We start from the raw sequence: 19004 nt of genomic DNA, 5'->3' as shown, positions 1-19004 counted from the left end.
TAGAAAAAGGTAATAGGTAAAACACTGAATGATCAGGGTAGTTAAGGTTCCTGGTTTGGATTCTCTGCTTCAGAAATGCTGTGCATCAGGGGGACATACCCCAAGGGGAAGACATTTAACAAAATTCTGGCTTACCACAAAACATTAAGGCCATTGTGCTTGGCTTGTCAAGCAGTGTGAAAACTGAAGTTAGGAGATGCCTCTCTGAGAGGGCAGGAAAAAATAGTGCCAGCAGGAAATTATGCCTGTACACTGCAATCACAGATTTGAGGGCAACACTGGCATCGTCCAAGTGATGTCCAAGGGGTGAATGGTAGCAGGGTTAAGCTCCTTCAGCCCAGACTCCTGCCATGGGCACCTAAACTCAGCCCTGTCCTATGGACCTTCATTTTCATATGTCCCTGCTGATCTCCAGCCCTCCTCCTCTCCCCACAGGTTTGCAACAGCAACAAGAACTGCCACTGCGACGCGGGCTGGGCTCCACCATACTGCGAGAAGCCGGGCTTGGGTGGCAGCGTGGACAGTGGCCCTGTGCAGCATGACAGTGAGTCCTGGCTGGAGCAGTGGGGTGGTGATGGAATCACTGAGATTGGAAAAGGCCACCAAGATCATCCAGTCCAACCGTCAACCCATCATCACCATGCCCACTACACCGTGTCCCTAAGACCGAGCAGAGCCATGCTCTGGATTTAGCCCCTACCAGAGCAAACCCAGAGGCTGATGACGCTTCTGGCCCCACTCTAATCTTTGTGCTTTCCCTGACAGATCACGAAGCCATCTTAATAACAATTCTGCTCATCTTCCTGCTCTTCCTCCCGGCCTTGGTGGGGAGCATTTACTTCTGGTACCGGCGGGAGAACTCGCTTCTGAATAAGTGGATCAAGGAGGTGAGGAGGAGGAGCCAGGAGACGTACAGGTGGGTGATATGTCCTAAATTTCTTCTCTCTTGGGGACTCAGTAAGACTCTGAAACTTTTTATTGAAAGCAGCCGGCATGGTAGGAAGGGTCGGGGAGGGAGCACAGCTCCAGCTTCAAAGAGATCTGAGACTGCTTTAAGATGGGAAGAGCTCTTCCTGGGGACAATCTGTGGCTTTCAGCTCTCTCCTGAGTAGAGGACAGGAATGATCTGTTGGATGGGATGACCATAGGGAGTGATGATGAAGGTGGCCTGGTATTGAGGATCTCCCTTACAATCTGCACCTAGCAGGCTGCGAGAGCTGGATCAGCTCTAAGTGAACACAGAATTTGGGTATTCATTATTTCCTCTCCCAGCACAGGCACACACACATACCTCAGCGCCCCTGCAAGCATTTGAGAAAAAAAAACAGACGTGCCTTTTTATGTGGCTAGTGATTTCATAATTGCCATTACTCAAGATTGACTTGTTGTCCCTGCCCACCTAGCCCTGCCAGGCATTTCCCTGTCTGTTCCTGAAGACAGGACCTTGCTGACGTGCAGCATTTTGGGAGGCAGCTGTTGCAAAGATGGATGCTTTATTTTGCTCCTCTGTGATTTATGTTTGTGATCCCGGGCAGGAACACAGCCTTCGGTCGGAAGGCAACTGGTGGCCATTCCAAAGCTGCTTTCACCTTGCGGGACATTTCCACCTCCAGCCACTCTAACAAAGTAAGTAACAGCCCAGCATCCAGGTTTGCTTTCCTCCCTGGTCCCAATATTGTGGGTGATCACGTCTCCCTGTAGCAATTGGGCCATCTCTCTGGTGTTTTTCCTTGTGTCTATGGTGTGAGCCCTCAGGCAGTATTATGCATCCGTGCTGAAAGTGGATCTTTTGAGCTCTGCGTGCCCCAAAAGATCTCAGTGACTTCTAGGAGACTCTGCAGGGGATTGGCCTCATCCCCATGGCAGAGCGAAGCTGATGGCTTTGCAGACACTTCTGCCAGTGGTTGCTGCATCTCTGGTGCCTTTGGGATCACCCAAGCCAAGAACGGATTCTGTCTCCTTAGGAAAATGCACCTACGTTTTTCCTTTTCTCATAATTGCAGGCAACACGGGCTGCATTTCCCCTCAAAACCTGCACTCGCCAACCCGGCTTCCAACCCGTCAACATTGTCCATCCCTTTCGTCCTCCTCCTCACTCCATCCCTCCACGCCCAAGGGACCCCAAACCTGCCAGGCCACCTCCTCCAGCCAGCAAGTCGCCCATGATCCCCACCAAAACGATCGTCTCTCAAGCAAAGCTGCCTCCTCCTAAGAAACCTCTTCCCTCCAGCCCTGTGAGGACCCCAGTGGTGAGTTGCGTTGGCTGGCTGGCCTTCCCTGCCAAAATTCCCCATTTTTGGCTACCTGTGGCTCTGTTGGGGTGGACGCAGCTAGGGAGTTGTCACGTCATCCTAAGAGATGAATCTGTTGCAGTGGTGAAGAAAGCTCGGTAGATGTTGAGAATATTTTAGGGTACTTTGGGTACTGTTGTATGCTTTGAAACATGCAGCAAGAACTTGGACCTGATGATCCTTGTGGGTCCCTTCCGACTTGGGATATTCTACAGTTCTGTGGTCTCAGCTCTACAAAAGGAGAGAAGGAGATGTAGGACATACATCATTGGAGGCTCCCCTAAGGATGTTGTCTCTCCTTATGCGTTTTCTGATTCCAGGTAGGCCCAAAGCACCAGCCACCACGACGGCCACTGCCTGGATGTCCTTTTCTGGCCAAAGAGCTGCCTCCTGCACATGGACAGACCCTGCTGGTCACGGTCCCTCCTGCCAACATCAAGGCCTTTGGTACAAGTGCCACGAGCCACTCTACAAAGCCATCCAAGTAAGTTGAGGGAGGAGTTGAGCTACTTCTTACCACATTGGGCCCTGCAGGCAGACACAGTGGGATCTCATGGGTCATGTTTCTGTGGGATGTCCTAACTGTCAGAATGATATGCTCTGGCTTGCTTTTTGTTCCCTCATCTACAGCATGACCTGCACTTCATAGCAACTCTGCCCATGGCAGGTGGTGTCAGAACTAGGTGATCTTTAAGATCCCTTCCAGCCCAAGCTGTTTTATGATTCCATGATTCTATGGTTCTCATTGTCCTCCTCGGTATGGCTGGTGTATTCAAGGTCTGTGCTGGCTGCTGGTGCTGAAGAACAGCTTGAAGCCCACCAGGTTAGAGGGAACCTGGAAAATAGCCTGTCTGATCTTCGGTGCCCGGCATCTAGGGGCAACAGCAACAAATAGAAAGGAAATCAGTCGATGCACCAAATCCTGCCATGTGGGGAACAACTGCAACCCTAGAATTTACGCAGATGTTGTCCCTACCATCAACCCCATGCCCATAGTGCAGGAGAAAAACCTGCCCATGTGTTAGAGTACCTATGGGCACTCAGAGTCTGTGGCCATGCCTCTGCCTGGCAGGACATCGAGGGCTTTGGCCAATGGTGACCAGGATTTGGATTTGCGGTCCTGTAGGGTCCTGATGGATTAAGGCAGATACCGTATTTTGGTGGGTGCTTGTGGCTTTGCATCCTGGAGCATGGGGGCTGCTGGTTTGCTGCTGGGGGACATGGGAGAGATGGACAGTGATGCTCTCTTTCATCTTTCCTCCATACAGGCCGATGCCACCTCAAAGGTGAGTTGCAGACACCATGCAGGAATATGGGGGACCTAGTGCACTAGGTTTGGACCCAGTGGGCTGGAGTTTAAATGTCCCCCTTCCCAGAAGCTCATAGATGAGCAGGATATAGTCCCTCTGGGTACCTCAAAAATAGTAGGATTTGGGCACCTGTGACCAAGGGAGGGGAGGACTTAAGCTTTCCATTTTGGAGCTGGGAGATTCCTTTCAACTCATGCTATACTGCGAAATTCTCTGGAAATGGGTCAGTGGATGCTTTTGCATCCCCTCCTGATAGCCAGGGCTTTATCCAGCCATGGAGGGAAGACACCATGATGAACTGAAGTTGACCCTCATCCCCAGAGGGTCTAATTACTGCTTTGATCCTTAAACTATTTTAGGTTCTTATTCCTTTGTAGTTGCCACCACAAAGAGGCTGAATACGCCCCAAAATTGTCCGTGTAACTCAATCTCTACAGATCTTCTCTCCTAGTGTAACCAACTTGTTCTCTGGTCCAAAAAGAGAAAGATTTGGCACATCTCTTCAGCCAGACCTGGCTCCCTCCAAGATAAAGCAGTCTTGCCCTTGCTGTCCTCAGCCATACAATTCTGAAACAATGCCAGCATCAGAAAGTGTAGACTGGCAGAGCCAGATGTGCTGGGAAGCAGCATGTACCACATCCCAGTTCTGATTCATTACTAGGCACTACTGATGTGGTAAGAGAGGGATAGGGAAATGTCCTTCCTGGTTGGCCGAAGTGAGAAATTTCATGAGTTCTCAGGGTGGACTATGGGGTCTATCTCATGATGGCTGGCTTGGTGACATCTCTGGTAGTGCACAAACTACCTTGATTGATCTTGGGAAACTGAGGACCCCCTGGGGGACATCTCTCCTGCAGCGGGTGGGCTCCCAGGTGTCACCACTGGATACTGCCTGCTGCCAACATGTGCTTTTGTCTCCTGTCAGTGTTTTGAGGGTATGTCTAAGGCCAACACCTCGAAGTAATACAATCTGGGACTGTATTTTTGAGAGAGGATGCTGTTGACCAGGACAGTCTTGGATTCTCTCTGGCCTTGTAGACAGCAGCTGATCTTCCCTCCCTGATATGTGGAAGGATGGTTGTGATGGAGATGATGGATGCTTGGTCTCTCTGCACTCTAATGAGTTGTTTCCTTTCTCTTTTTACTTGCTCTAGGCCAGTCCCAGCCATCAAAATCCAATCAACCTCCTTCCCCTTGAAGAAGTGACAAACCAAAGGACACCTTAAGCCCATCCTTCCTGAGCTGGCTCTCCTGATTTGCACTGCTGCTGGCGACAGGGGTCTTCTATTCCTCTCATTTTATTTGTTGGGTATTTTTTTTTTATACCAGAGGACTATTTTTATAAGATAGAATGAGTACTCAGCACAAAAACAGTAGTGGTGGGGGGAGGAGAGGGGAAATTGGTACCGTGGTATAACTGAGGGTTGCAGCGTGGGGTTACCATAGTGGGAACTCCACCACAGCTCTTGGCATCACTTCCTTGCCAGTTTACCCACCAGCTTTGATTTCTTATTGACATTGCACATGGGCTGGTTGGAGTGACCTGGGGTCAAGTGAACATCCAACACTGATGAAAGATGCTGACAACAGCGAAAGCTGTGTAATATCCTTCTAGCTACCTCCTCCTTCTCCTCCAGTCATGATGAGATCCCCCACCACACATTGCCACCAGAGTTCAATGCTGGGCATTGTCTCCGGGGAGACATTTGCCACAAGACAAAAATGGTTGCCAGTTTGGACTGTGTCATCTGGTGCTGGGACATATCCATGAAGGATCCAAGTTCTCAGGCTCCTCCTGGCCCCCTTCCTGATTGCACAAGATCAAACAGTGACAATCCTGGGGCCATACCTGGAAGGAGAAGCCATCTGGGAAATGGTTTAATGTCTGCAGTGCTGGTGACAGCTGGTTACCAGGGTGCTTTCAAGGGGCTCAGGAGCCCTTCAAAAACGTTGCATTTTCCCCACTCATGGGGCAAGCCCAGAAGTGGTTTGTGAGCTGCTATCACTGCTCTCCGAAGTGGGAAGGAGCCACAAGCCATGAACAAGAGCAGGAACACCTTCTGCCTGTGCTGTTGGCTTGCCCAAAGGCCTTGGCCAAGCCATTGCGTCTCTCTGTGCCTCAGTTCCCCCCATCTGTAAAATGGAGGGTAATACCTACCTCACAGGGGTGTTGTGAGGTTTAACAAACCGATGTCTTGAAAGGGCTTTACAATCCTCAAATGAAAGGTGCTCTTGACTTGCACAGAACTATACCGTGCCACTTTCCTATGACTTGACATGCGGCTCTGTCAGGGTCTGTAATGAGAACAATGGCTTTGTACAGTCCCCTGGCTCCTCCGGCTGGTTTCTTGCTCAGAAGTTCCCTGACCCTCTAGACCTCAAGAACTCTGGTTCTCCCACCATACCACTGCAAACAGACATCCCTGCTGCCCCTCTGTTGGCCCTTCAACCTGGCATCGTTGGGTCCAGCACATCGACTAACCTGGGTTAGATCCCATTGGGCCTAGGACTAAACTTTTTGAGATGTGTCCAACCAATGTCAAGGTGTTTGCTCATGGTATAGGCTCAGGGACAGCCCTCAGGAAACTGTTCTGGTGTTTTGTTATCCTCAGTATTACCGGGCTGCTGTATCTTCTCTGTGTAGGTGTTAGATGAGGGTTAAACAGTTGGAGAGTGTTTGGAGAAGTCGCTGCAATGATGAAGGGATTGGAAAACATTTTCTTAATTACTTGGACCGTTTAGCTTAATGACAAAGTGAGGGATGTCGATGCTACAGTCAGAAAGCCACCTTACTTTGGGGTGGGCACTTGGGTGATTGCATCAAGCTGGTGCAATGCCTTGGAGTCTTGCCTTTTAATGCCATCCCACTCCATTTGTCTCCTCCTGTTTCAAGTGGGGAGCAGTGGGGATTTCTACCTCTACAGCTGCCAAAGTTAACCAGTATTGAAGAAGCAGGGCATGCACATTTGGGGACTAAATTTAGGTTATTCAGGCCGGAAAGCAGTTGATAGAAACTTCAGTTTCTGTTCTCAGGGGTCCTACAAGGTCGTGCTAGCTCAGCAGCAAATGATGTTTTTACTCTTCTCAAAGACCATTTATCTCCCTGGGAGATGTCTTAGCAGGTACTAGTGGCTTTTCCTCGAGGCACGCTGGTGCAGAACCATACGAAGGGGTTATAATTTGGGGACAGGGCATGACAATCTGTTTGCTAGCTCTGACCAACCTGGGATGGTCACAGGGATTGCAAATGGATGATGTCCACCCTGATGCACGTACAGCTATAATATGTGGCTCGTGGTCCATGGGACGGGCAGGACTTGCATCCTTCTTAGAGAAACTCATGCATCCAGAGAGGGTTTTGAGGTGTTGGGTTGACAGTAGGTGGCAGCAGAAGACCAAGAAACCCTGTGCTCAGCCTTCCCTCTGAATGCTACTGGGATATTCCAGGGAGGAGAGCCTCAAGAGCAGTTTTTCCTCCTTGTTCTCTTCCCTCCAGCCCCATCATCTCCGATCCCTTTAAAAGTATGTGCTGGGCACCAGCTGCCTCTGCTGACTCACTGAGCGTGAAGTTCATCATTTTCATTGGGAAATGGCAGCAGAAAGGAAAAGAAAACCTCAAACCTCACCCCCGCCCCCCCCCCCCCCCCCCCCCCCTCTTTTTTTTTTACCTTCATCCCCTTGATGCTTCTGGGACTTGTCCCACTTTTCCTGCTGGATCGTCCAACTCAAATATCACATCTGTCCCCGTAAGCACTTCAAGGCGCAGACCAACACTCCAGCAAGCACGCTGTCTTTAAGCCCAACTGCATTTTTTGACATTGGCATGGACGTCTCTTGGGACAGTGTCCACCAAACACTGCACCTCTTGGAAGGTCGAGCCTGGCTGTTTCCCCACCAGGGAGAACCTGAGGCTGTAGTTATGGGAAGGTCCTGACTCTCCCCTCCTTCAGAGAGCACTTGACCCAGGGCTGAAACTGAGAGGCTCTGACTAATGCTTGAGGAGTAACTTGAGCAGTCCTTTTGCACTTATTATCCACTGGTAGTTGTGCTTGCCATGTGGGAGAGCTTGCAGGACTGCAAGATAGAAATGGCAAACACAAAACATCCTGACTTGCTCATGAGGAAGTGTCTACATCAAATTCAACAGCTTTACTCTGCTGGAGGGAGCAATCATGTTCTTGCTTTCCAGTAGTGTGCTGGAAGACAGTATGAGCCACCCCATGGGTTCACCTAGCCCTGTATTTGATTTCCAACAGCAGCTGGGGGACGTGGAGTAAAAAACCCACCTGCTTTCAGATTTTAGCCTGATCCTGATGGATTCTAGCATCAGCTCTTTGCTCTGTCCTGTATAATTGCCACTATGTTCTTCAGCTGTCTAGGGATGGAGGACCCAAGGAACATCTTTTTGCATCTTCCTACCAGTGACCCAAATGTTCTCCCCAGTTTTGGTCTGATTTATCAGTCTTCTTCCTCCTGCACTGAGATCATAGAACTCACAGAATCATTAATTTTGGAGAAGACCTCTCAGATCCCCAAGCCCAACCCCAACTTATCCCACCGCGGCCACTGACCACGTCCCTCAATGCCACATCTCCACAGTTCTTGGACACCTCCAGGGACAGTGACCCCACCACCTCCCTGGGCAGCCTGTGCTGGTGCATTACACTCTTTCAGAGAATATTTTTTTCATAATATCCCACATAATGAGATGCTCCAGGTCTTGTGCAAATGAAGTGAGGGAGAAGCAGAGCTGGGTTACCTTGAGTGAGCCATCTCTTTCCCTGCACAACTTCTCTTCTCTTGCTGGGTCTCATCCCCATTAGCATTCTTGCCAACACTTCTGGGGTCCCTGCACACCAGCTGCTTTGCAAACAGCAAAAATAAGAGTTTGTGATCCAGCCTGCTATGAAATTAGTAGGGGCCTATGGGCTTTCTGGATGCTTTTGCTCTAAGCAGGGCTGAATAGGGAGCGTAGGAGTGTGCACGGAGGTGTCTTAACATCTTCCTATTGACATGATGCCCTCCTTGGAATGAAACATCCAGGTGATATGACAGGCACAGCATGATCCTGGGAAGAAGATCCTTCTGGTCTGGTAGGGCTTGTTTAGAATCATAGAATTATTAAGGTTAGAAAAGACCACCAAGTTCATTAAGTCCAATCATTGACAAATTTTGGGGGTGTTCTGCTCCTTGAGGTGGCCAAGGAGGAGTGACAGTGTAGGGAAAAATATCAAGTAAATGTAGAAAGGAGGCTACAGCTGGCTTCATCTCCATTGTGGCAACCCTGATGGTCACAGGTAGACCCAGCCAGAACACTGGGACAGGATTAGAATCAGGGAATCACAGAATGGTTTGAATTGGACCTTTAAAGGCCATCTAGTCCAACTGCCCTGCAAGGAACAGGAACATCTGCAGCTTGATCAGAGTGCTCAGAAGTCCTGCCACCCACCACACTTGCGATGAAGATCTCCTTACTTTTGGGCAAGTCATTGCCTCTCTCCATGCCTCAGTTCCCCTTATTTGTTAAATGGAACCATCTGCTGCTGTCCCACCCGTGTCTTGTCTTGCCCACTCACCCCAGAGGGCAGAATGCCGGAGGGGCAGGGGAGAGTCTCCCATGTTTAAAAAGCTTCCATATACTGGAGAACTCAGTGGGACCGGAATTGTCCTTCTTGGCTGAAGCCTGAATTTCGAGGTGCACCATTTTCAGGGTGTCCTTGTCCACTGGGATGCAGCACGAGGTGACATTGTCAGTATGAAAGCATCTTCCTTTTGTTTTTCTCATTTCGTGCTGGAATGGGATTGATGAGGGGGGGACAGGGGCTCAAAGCGGGACCAGGCAGCCACGCACAGACAGTGCACTCCTGGACACACACAGCTGCAGGCACTTTCAAAGGGGGAACAACAAAAAAACCAAACAAACAAACAAAGGAGGCAAAAAAAGCAGTGAAGCGGCTAATGAAGAGGCTCCTTCAGCCGAGCAAGTTGAACCATTCATCATTTTCCAGCCCCTTTCCTTTCACTTTATTTGTCTTTGGCAGAAGACTATTGCTCTCTCCCTCCCGTCCTGCTGTTCAGGGGGCTGATAGCTCCCTCCTTGGAGCCAAGAATGGTCCCATTAAAAATGAAAGTGCAGAGCACAGCTTGATTTTAATTCACTGCGTCAACGTTTCTATATATACAGAGAGAAATAAATTTATAATATTATACACACATGCTAAAGGCTGGGGTCCTGTTGAGTGCTGTCACTGAAGTGTTGACTAAAGCTGACTCCTTATCTCTCTAATTTCCGAGTATTTCTTCAAGAAGCGTCTTTCAAGTCCCAGCACTGTGAAGTACAAAGTGAGCTTAGAGATGGAGCACTCCTGTGTCTCAGAGAAATAAATGAAGAAGTAGTGCAAGCTTGAGCAATGTTTGGAGCAGTGGAGAAAGCTTGTCCTGTGTTCCTAAAGGGATCGTTTTGGTCTTTATTAGGTTTACATTAAAAAGGAGAAAAGGTGTTTCGGTCCAAAGCTGCCTCCAGTGAATGAGGCACTTCACGATCCTTAAGCTTTGCAGAGCAAGGAGCTTTGGTCATGTCCGTACTCACAGATCACGTGTGTTTGTCCGTGCTCATAGATCAAATGTGTTTGGGAATGTTTTGGAGGTCCTGAGGCCAACAGCACAAAGCTGTCTTCATCTGTGTTATTAAATTCTCCTGTCTGCAGAACAAAGCGCCCATCAGCCAATTCGTGGGCCGTGTGAGTGACTGACCCACGCATGGATTATATAGGGCTATGAGAAGGCCAAATGCGTGCCAGGAGGTAGTAACAGTTAGGCAGCTTGAGTTCCATCCACTGTTCAGTTCACCTGTACAGATACAGCTTTGGGGACTAGGCTGGAAAGAAAGCTATTATTTCATCTTTTTGAGGATGGTCCCTTCTTGAACCTTTAACTTCATCCCTTCAGCCAAGGATGGTTCCTCCTTGAACCTTCACATTGATCCCTTCAACCACAGATAGTCCCTTCTTGAACCTTTATCTTCATCTCTTCAAACGGTGACTGTTCCTTCTTGAACCTTCTCTTCTGGCTGTGGTTAGTAGAGAATGGATGAAGACTGGGGAGTCCTTAGGTCATTTTAGATAACACTGATGCAAAAAGGCTGATCTGAGAGGTACCTCTAAATGTCTAGATGAGGAAACGTCTGGTGCCAGCATCTCCTTTAACCACAAGAAGACAGTTAACCCTGCAGTCAGTGGAGGAACAAGAAAATCTTAGCACCATTGGATGAACTTTATGACTAGCCACACCTCCGTTCCCAGTAAGAATCAACTCAATGCAGCCTTTGGACTCATTTTTTAGAAAGGTGTGGGTTTATCCCCCCGGTTTTATAGCAAAACTCTGCTAACGTCATTTTTCCTGCTGTAGGAGGTATGTAATAGCACCTGCCATGGAGGTGCTGGCACAGAGGGTCTCTAGCTCCCCATCAAGACCACTCCTGCTCTCCAAAGGTCTTCGGCCATAGGTATGACCACGTGTCAGATCAGACACATGGACAGCAAGTAGAGGTGTTATCCAGGAGGCACCTGGACATTGGAATAAAGCCACGATCGAACACCAAGCAGTCCGCAAGATGCTCCAAGGCCAAGGTCCAACCTGCCAAGCCATTCTGCTGGCTTTGCTTAGCAAATCCAAAACGAGCCACAGCTTGGATAAACAGCTTAATTTTCCCCTGGGCATAAAAATAACAGCTGCCTTTTTCAAACTTTCTTTCTTCTGCTTCATTTTGTAGGATTTGCTCCCCCAGCCTGCCCTTCCCAGGAAGAAAACTCTGACTACAAGACCAACTTCAGTCATTCTTTGTGTTTCAAATCGTTCTTGGCATGCTTTTTCCACCACACTGTCTCCTCACAGAGGCTTTCCTAGGAGGATTTTGCAGGCGTGAGGCTTTTGTACTGCAAGCATCTCAGGACTGAATCAAGGTATTAACGTCCATCTCCGTGGGGCTCTGTTGTTGGGCACATTATTAGCATCACTCATGCAGTCTGGTCTTTGCATGTTTTTCATTTTTATACCAGCAGTGAAAATAACTCTGTACCCTTCGACGTTCCCTTGGATGGAGCTCCTTTTTTTTTTTCCTTCCACTTTTAGAATAGAAGCAGAAGAAAATCGATTTAAACATGATGCAGAAAGGTTTCAAAACACGGCCTTAATCAAGTCAGCTTTGCCTCCGATCTTCCTCCAGCTCAGCTCTGAACCACCCCCCAAACCTGGCAGTTAATGACAAAGGAAAATCAGCGATGACACACTTTGAAATCCTTGGCACTGAGTGACATGCACAACAGTTTAAAATAAACCCACAAAACAATTGGCTGGAGAGTTTTCTCCCTTCAACTTCAGAAAAAAAAAAAAACATCAGAAAATGGCTTTTCTGATCTGTCTTGTTAGGGAAAGGACCCTTGAGCACAGCTAAATTGAGCTCTGCTGTATTTTCAGCAGGAGGTCAGGATCTTCACCAGAGCTTGGAGGACTGACACTGGGTTATCCCAAACATCCTGATTGTAGAATCATAGAACGGCTTGGGTTGGAAGGGACCCCAGGGATCATCATGTTCTAATCCCCCTGCCACAGGCAGGGCCACCAACCTCCAGATCTGGCACTAGCCCAGGTTGCCCAAATGCTGATGATAATGCTGGACCCTTCAGATGTCCTACAGCAGGCTGGGAATAGCTTGTGGCTGGGCTTGAAGGTGGGGGGAACACAACTGAAAGTGGCATGATTGTCCTTTCGGATGCCCGTCAGCTACGTGCTTGTTCTCCATCATCTTTCAGATGAGAGCTTTGATACCTGCTGGCTCTTTTGTCTGTGAAATGTCAATAGCATCACGCTTGGTCTGGACTCTGCTACCTGGATCTTGCCAACCTGCACCCTGGAGGTGTTTCAAGTAGAGATCGCAATGTTGGTGTCTTTCTGAGAGCCAGGGAATGACCATGGGGTTACTGGCAACCACCCGAAAGCAAGATGTACCTCTGGGCTTAGGGATCCAAAAACTGCATCACACTTGAAGTCTTATGACTCTGATGAGCGGGCTCGATGCTTTCTCCTTGATCCCTCATGACCAGCAAAACTCATCCTAGACTGAAAGTGGGAGAGGGATGATTTGCAGCAGAATACCAATTTCGATGATTATACGCTGCACCGACACACCATCAGAATAATGGGGGCAGCTGATGGATTTGGTAGCACTGGGCACTTAACATTCTGCCTTGTTTTGCCTCCTGTCATTTCATGGTGTTAATGGCTTTGCTGTGATTTGTTAGATTGCATGACCTCAAGGACACCCAGCTCCCTCCTTCGTTTCTCTTCCTTCCTTCTCTCCCTGCGTGTGCGTACGTGCACCTTTAATGGAAGGCTTTGTTTTAATAGAATCTAAATGACATGTCTCTGCTTTGGACAGAGTTCAGGAAAGCCATCACAAGGACAGAGAAACCACAAGCATCCTATGAATGATTTCAGCTCTCCCTTGATAAGCGGGTGACCTGTTCCAGCAATGAAGCTGGGGGCTATTGATTCAGCTCAGGGCAATTGTGCAGGTTTCAGCTGAATTGGCTTGGCACGCTGGCTGGAGATTGCACCTATTTTCATGACAAGAATGAATAGCTGCTGAACTATTCTGTCTACCTGCCACCCAATGGGTATGGGGACTGAGGATCTGCTCTGGGAAGGGTCAAGGTGTCAAATAAATACTTTAGGGGTTTCTAGTCATAGACTTTAACTCACCATCCCAAGCGGGACCAGAGATGGTTAATGGGCTGGAGAAACAGGTCTTCCTGGTCCCAGGAAAAGAGATACATACTAGGTGAATGCTGTTGTCCACATAGGAGTGAGACCAGAGCACGCACTGTGCTACCTCACAGCCCCATCCTGCTTTCCAAGCAGAGAAAAGACTCATACATGGTGCAGGGGGGGAACCCTGTGGGAGTGTAACCTGCAGAAAGGGCAGAGAAGAGTCCCACTTAGGAGGCAGCCAGACAGCTCAGCTGTGTAGGTATCATAGAATTACAGAATGTTTGGGTTGGAAGGGATCTTAAAGCACACCCAACCTCACCTCCTGCTGTGGGCTGACTGCCCCCCACCAGCTCAGGCTGCCCAGGGTCCCATCAGGGCCATGGCCTTGGGCACCTCCAGGAATGGGGCACACACAGCTCTGGGCAGCAGTGGCAGGATCTCACCACCCTCTGAGTAAATAATTTCTTCCTAATATCTAACCTATGTTTCCCACCATTTAGCTTAAAACCATTCCCCTTTCATCTTATCACTATGGTCAAAAAAGTCGGTCTCCATCTTGTTGGAGTTGGACTCTATGATCCTTATGAGTCCATTCCAACTCGGGATGTTCTACGATTCTATGATTGTTTATAAGCTCTCTTTAAATACCAAAATCAAGGGCTTTTGTGCCAATCAAAACGCTGTACCCTGGTTCCAATTCCAGGGTAATTTGGCTCTGGTCTGTTCCCTCATGACCCATCTGGCCTGGCCTCATTCCCCAGTCTTCCTACTCCCAAGGAAAGAGCATCTTCCATGCCCTTGGGCACAAGATGTCTAAGTTCAGGCAACTGAAAGAGAGCCTTTGGTCTCCTTTGTGGCTGTAGGAGCGCAGACGCCTACACTTTGGCACTGAAATTGATGTGTTTCCATCTATCAGCTAATCCTGCCTAGGGATTCAATATATTGTTAATAATGCGTCTAGCAGGGGAGGAGGGAAGTGTCTCAATTTTCAGGCTTATTCAGCCTTGAAAATATCCTTGCTGTGTTGTTGGGAACTACAGTGATGTGGCTGCTTGCAGGGTATCTTGGGGTGGTGGCTGCTTCAGCGTAGCTAGGAGGGGGCTGGTGGAACATCCTGAAGCACAGATGAGACCTTTCATCTTGGCCAAAGGGGAAATGCAACCTGATGGAGCTGTGGGTGTCCCACTTCATAGTAGGGGAGTCGGACCAGATGGCCTTGAAGGGTCCCTTCCAACTCAAACGAGTCTATGATTCTATGATCTTATGTGCATGAAGGCTGTCAGGGAAACCACAACTGCAGCAAAGAGAAGTGGCCCCCAACACCCCACTGCCCCGTTGCCTAAGGGAGAAGGAGAGGGGTATCTGTGCAGAAAGACATGAACGCAACCAATCCCCCTGCAACTCTACAAGGAATAACCCTGTTGCCTTTCCCCCAGCTCCCACTTTGCTCCCACTCTTGCAATAGGAATTATTCAGTGGTGAATAACTGCACACTACTCTCCCCAAAACTCAACAGCTAAGTCAATAATAACAGCTCACTGCGTCCTATCACATGGGGCTCCTTCCTTTCTCTTTCGTCTTCAACTTCCAGATTCCTCTTAAGGTTCAGAATGGAGAGATCCCTCCTCTCTGTCCTTATCTGCAAGGTGAAAGAAGGGAGAAATTGTCTTCTGCCTTTGGGAAGATAAGTCACGTTGGGCCCTTCCTCTTCAGAAAACTCTCTAATGCCATTTATCAATTAATTACCAAGTTGCATTTATGCCCATTAATTCCCCTTGCTGTCTTTCATTTTTGGAAAGGTCTGTGCTGCCCAGGATCTAATTGTCCTGGTCTCATGTTGCTTTTTTTCCTCATTTTCAAGCTAAGTGGATGCCAGAGCTTCGAAGGCAGCTGTCTCTTCCCCCTCCTCCTCCTCCTCCACCCTGGCCATGCTCAAAGCGGATTTGGCTGGGCTTGAGGGGAATGGATTAATCTGTGTGGCCCAAGCTTTAAATCCTAATTCTGCTCCTGAAACAATCATTGCTGGAACTAGAGAAACATTTTCACCTGGATTTCCCCCCCCCACCCCCCACGGAAAGAAATACTTTCAGGTCACCTGCAATCATCAATCTTGGTTCATTGTTTGGGTCCAAATAACCAAACCAGACAATTTGGAAAAGAAAAGCTTCAATTTACCTTTTTTCCCCCCCACCCCCCCCCTCAAACAGCTTAATATTTCCCTTTGAAACAATATTTCACTTTCTTCTCTTCAACTTAAAGCACAAACGCATTTATTTTAAATGGAAATACGTTCCCAAGTAAACAAAATGGGCTTATTTTGTTCAAATGATTTTCCAGAGGGAAAAAAAAAAAAGAAAAGTATACCTTTCAGATAGGTCCCAAAATGCTTTTCTTCAGTTCAATCACTTAATCATAGAGCTTTTCCTGCCCCAATACCCCACAATCACCATCCCCAACACCATCGAGAAGAGCACAATCGCTGCCATTTAAGCCATGTTTCAGCAGGGAAAGATTTTCTCATCTTTCTGGTGTTAACTAAGTCAGTTTTTAGAGACCTGAGCAGAGTCAGTCCTCTGGGGCAATGTGCTTGGATACTCAAATCCATCAAGAGCCCAGAGTTTCACGATCCTTTTCCCAGGGTGCCCAATGGGCTTTGGATGGCATTGTGCTGAAAGCCAATTAGAAGAAAATCTTTGTAAAAGCCCTGGCTTTGGCCAGAAACAAGAAGGCCGTTATGCACATAAATCCCCTTGGTTTCTACAGAGATGTGAATGTGTCTGGAAGGCACAGATGTGGCTGTGAGGTCATAGAATCTTAGAATGGCTTGGGTTGGCATTGACCTCTGAGATCATCCAGTCCCAGCACCCCACCATCAGGGGGGCTGCCAACCACTAGATCAGGCACCAGATCAGGCTGCCCAGGGCCCCATCCAACCCGACCTTGAACACCTCCAGGGATGGGATATCCACAACTTCTCTGGGTAAGAACTTCTCTGAGTTCTCCTATTACTGTATCTCACTGGGGACCAGAAGGAGATAAGCTTTCATGCATGGGGAGGGCTTTTTCCTAGAGTGTCTTCACCCAATCCATGGGTTTGTGATTGCTTTTCTCTCTCCAGTGTCTCAAGAATCTATGACACCTCCTCTTAAATGAGGAGAAATAAGCATTTCTCAGCAGAGATATTGACACACCATATACCTGAAGCAAGGCAGGTTTGTCCTAGCTGTTGGGTAGGTGCAGCAATGACTGTGTAAAATCATTATCCAAAAATATGGGACATTTCTGGGCTGTAGACCCCAGCAGGTGTACAGTTATCTATGCTGCTTCCCATGGGAGCTATCACACCAAGGTTATTGCTTTGGGGGGTGGCTGGGGTCTGACCATGCTGGATTGCAAGGACTACAGAACAGATATCATTGGTCTCCTTGCCATTGTTACTGATAAGAAATGCTTCCAAGAGGAAAGTACCCAAGCTCAGGAGGTGCAAATCCAAATGTGTCTCTCAAAGCAAGCATCTGGAATTGAAAAAGCATTGCAAGCCCTCCTATTATAGGTACATAAGCACATCTGGCTCAATTCTAGCCTTGGGTACGGCACTGGGATTGCTCCCTGGGGATAACACGTGAAATGTGCAAACACAGTTTGCACCTGCACAAGTCTCAAGAGTGTTTAAATAAATTAAGGATCTGCCAGCACTTCCACTGGCCTTTCTAACTCCAGACAAGTCATAGAATCATTAAGGTTGTAGAAGACAGCTAAGATCATCCAGGCCAGCCATCACCCCATCCCCACCATGCCCACTAAACCCCTGCCAGTGAATCAGTTTTCCTACTGGGGAAATGGGGATGGTAATGCTATAATGGGATGGAAAGTACTGCAATAATAGCAGGGTGGCAAAGTCTTTGGTTACAGCAAACGAGAACAAGGCCAAATGCAGCAGCTGCAAAAATAAAAGAACTGTTTACCTTTAGAAGGCCTCAGGCACACAGGAATCTCCAGCAACAGATGCCCTTGCCACCACTGCCAACCCTTAAATGGTCTGGGAAGGGGTGGATCCTGGCTCCACCCCTTCCAGTCACTCAGGTGCCCTGCACCTGAGCTCCCCTGGGTTGGCCCTGTGTTCCCACCAGGTGCTCCATCACTGTTTCAGGCCCTGACTTAGCATTTCTGCTACAGGGATAAAGTTATTTTTCTTGCTTCCTAAGGACACCGGCGTCTCTTAGTCCTTAACGATACTAAGATTCAGCAATAGCTGTTAGCATCGTCATGGTTTACATCTCTCCAGGGAAGATGAGCTGTTATGCTTGGACTAAAAAACCTCATGGGCAACAATACGTGGCTGTGCCCTGGGTCAAATGGGATAGATGTTCAGAAACGCACTGCTGGATGAAGTGCGATGGTGAGGCAGAGGTGGAAAATGCTGCTGCTGCTCTTGTCTTCAAAATCAGGTTGAAACTGCGCGCAGATCTGATGCAGGCTCTCCCCCTGGCCATGAGCTTCACCTGAAAAGATTGACAAAAGCATCCCGGCAAAGTGGGGTTGTAGAGGGGCAAACCCACCATGCCAAGGCTGCCTCAGCCACAATTCCCATTTGCTCCTGGCTTGGATTTCCCATCACCCATCTTAAGTTCTCCCATCCTGCAGGGTGAGTTATTGCAGGGCAGCACATCCGTCTCTCAGAACTGCCCCTCTGCCGTGGGTGGATTTATTTTGCTCATCCCAGCTGGGCTGTATCCAGCCATCACCACAGCACTTCCAGGCTCCTTGCCAGCTCCGTGCCCTGGACTGTCCGTTCCCTGTGTGGGAGCGCACTGCTCAGTGGATGGAGGCCCTCAGAAGACCCAAGGCCAAGGCCATCCCCATAAACACCACCCAAAGGCCATCCCCATAAACACCACCCAAAGTGTTAGCTGGTGGCAGCTCAGTTCCTCCAGACTGGAGAGTGAGAAATGAAGTAACACTGTCCAGAGAGCCATTAACCACCTGGAACTGTCTGTGGCTCCTCAGGCCAGAATGGAGCAAAGAGTGGATGCTATCGCCCACAAAGCTGGCTCCCACCCCGAGAAAATGAAGTTTCTTCTTGTTCTGCAGGGTGTTTGAAAAGGGGTAGGGTGCAACTTAGATAGGACCAAGATCTGGGGGAAGTATCACAGGGAATGTACTTGAGTTTCCTTTTATTTCCTGCCTCCTTTGGGTACCATGATGGCAGAAGGAGGAAGAGAAGCCAAGCTAATGCCTGAGGGGTAAGGAGAAGGCAAACTCATCGTAGAATATAGAATAACCTGAGTTTGAAGGGATCCATAATGATCATCAAACCCAACTCCTGGCTCCACCCAGCACCACCCAAAAATCAGACCTTGTCTATGGACAAGCTGGTGCAGTTGGACCCTGCGGTGGGATTAGGAAGTTTTGCTGAAGTCCCTGCCTTTTAGGGGTATATGAAAAAAGAAGGAATAAACCACACCTGTGGTTTTCAATCATTTTCCTTTATGGAGCCAACCCTAATGTATTACAATTAAAGGGCAAGCCAGTAGGGCCATTCTAGCTGAGCCTACCTTTCTTGGGCATCTAGAAGAGACAGAAGGATAAAGAGAAACTTCTGGGGCAAACCATGGATGGAGAAGACCAGATGTGG

General features: G+C 48.5%; 1 protein-coding gene and 1 long non-coding RNA gene across 5 annotated transcripts in view; one reads left to right on the top strand and one right to left on the bottom strand.

Moving 5' to 3' along the window:
* Nucleotides 1-5926, top strand: part of ADAM33 (ADAM metallopeptidase domain 33) — a 29582-nt gene extending 23656 nt beyond the window's left edge. For both annotated transcript variants that reach the window (XM_021397326.1, XM_021397327.1), the window contains 7 exons: nt 436-544; nt 766-916; nt 1536-1626; nt 2004-2249; nt 2612-2775; nt 3560-3577; nt 4756-5926. In XM_021397326.1, coding sequence (XP_021253001.1) covers nt 436-544; nt 766-916; nt 1536-1626; nt 2004-2249; nt 2612-2775; nt 3560-3577; nt 4756-4807 — 831 coding nt within the window. In that variant the 3' untranslated portion in view covers nt 4808-5926. The remainder of the gene's footprint in view (nt 1-435; nt 545-765; nt 917-1535; nt 1627-2003; nt 2250-2611; nt 2776-3559; nt 3578-4755) is intronic.
* On the bottom strand, nt 6175-17439 carry LOC110399123. Of its 3 annotated transcripts, XR_002438906.1 has the most exons (4): nt 17335-17439; nt 14909-15008; nt 13361-13568; nt 6175-12718 (listed from the first exon to the last, which is right to left on the bottom strand). It is a non-coding gene; the product is annotated as an uncharacterized LOC110399123 (long non-coding RNA). The 3 variants fall into 3 exon arrangements; XR_002438904.1 differs by having other exon boundaries at nt 6175-13568; XR_002438905.1 differs by lacking the exon at nt 17335-17439 and adding an exon at nt 15734-17315 and having other exon boundaries at nt 6175-13568.

The sequence above is a fragment of the Numida meleagris genome, chromosome 4 (assembly GCF_002078875.1).
Source record: "Numida meleagris isolate 19003 breed g44 Domestic line chromosome 4, NumMel1.0, whole genome shotgun sequence".
NCBI classification, from domain to species: domain Eukaryota; kingdom Metazoa; phylum Chordata; class Aves; order Galliformes; family Numididae; genus Numida; species Numida meleagris.
This window is presented reverse-complemented; position numbering and strand designations above follow the sequence as displayed.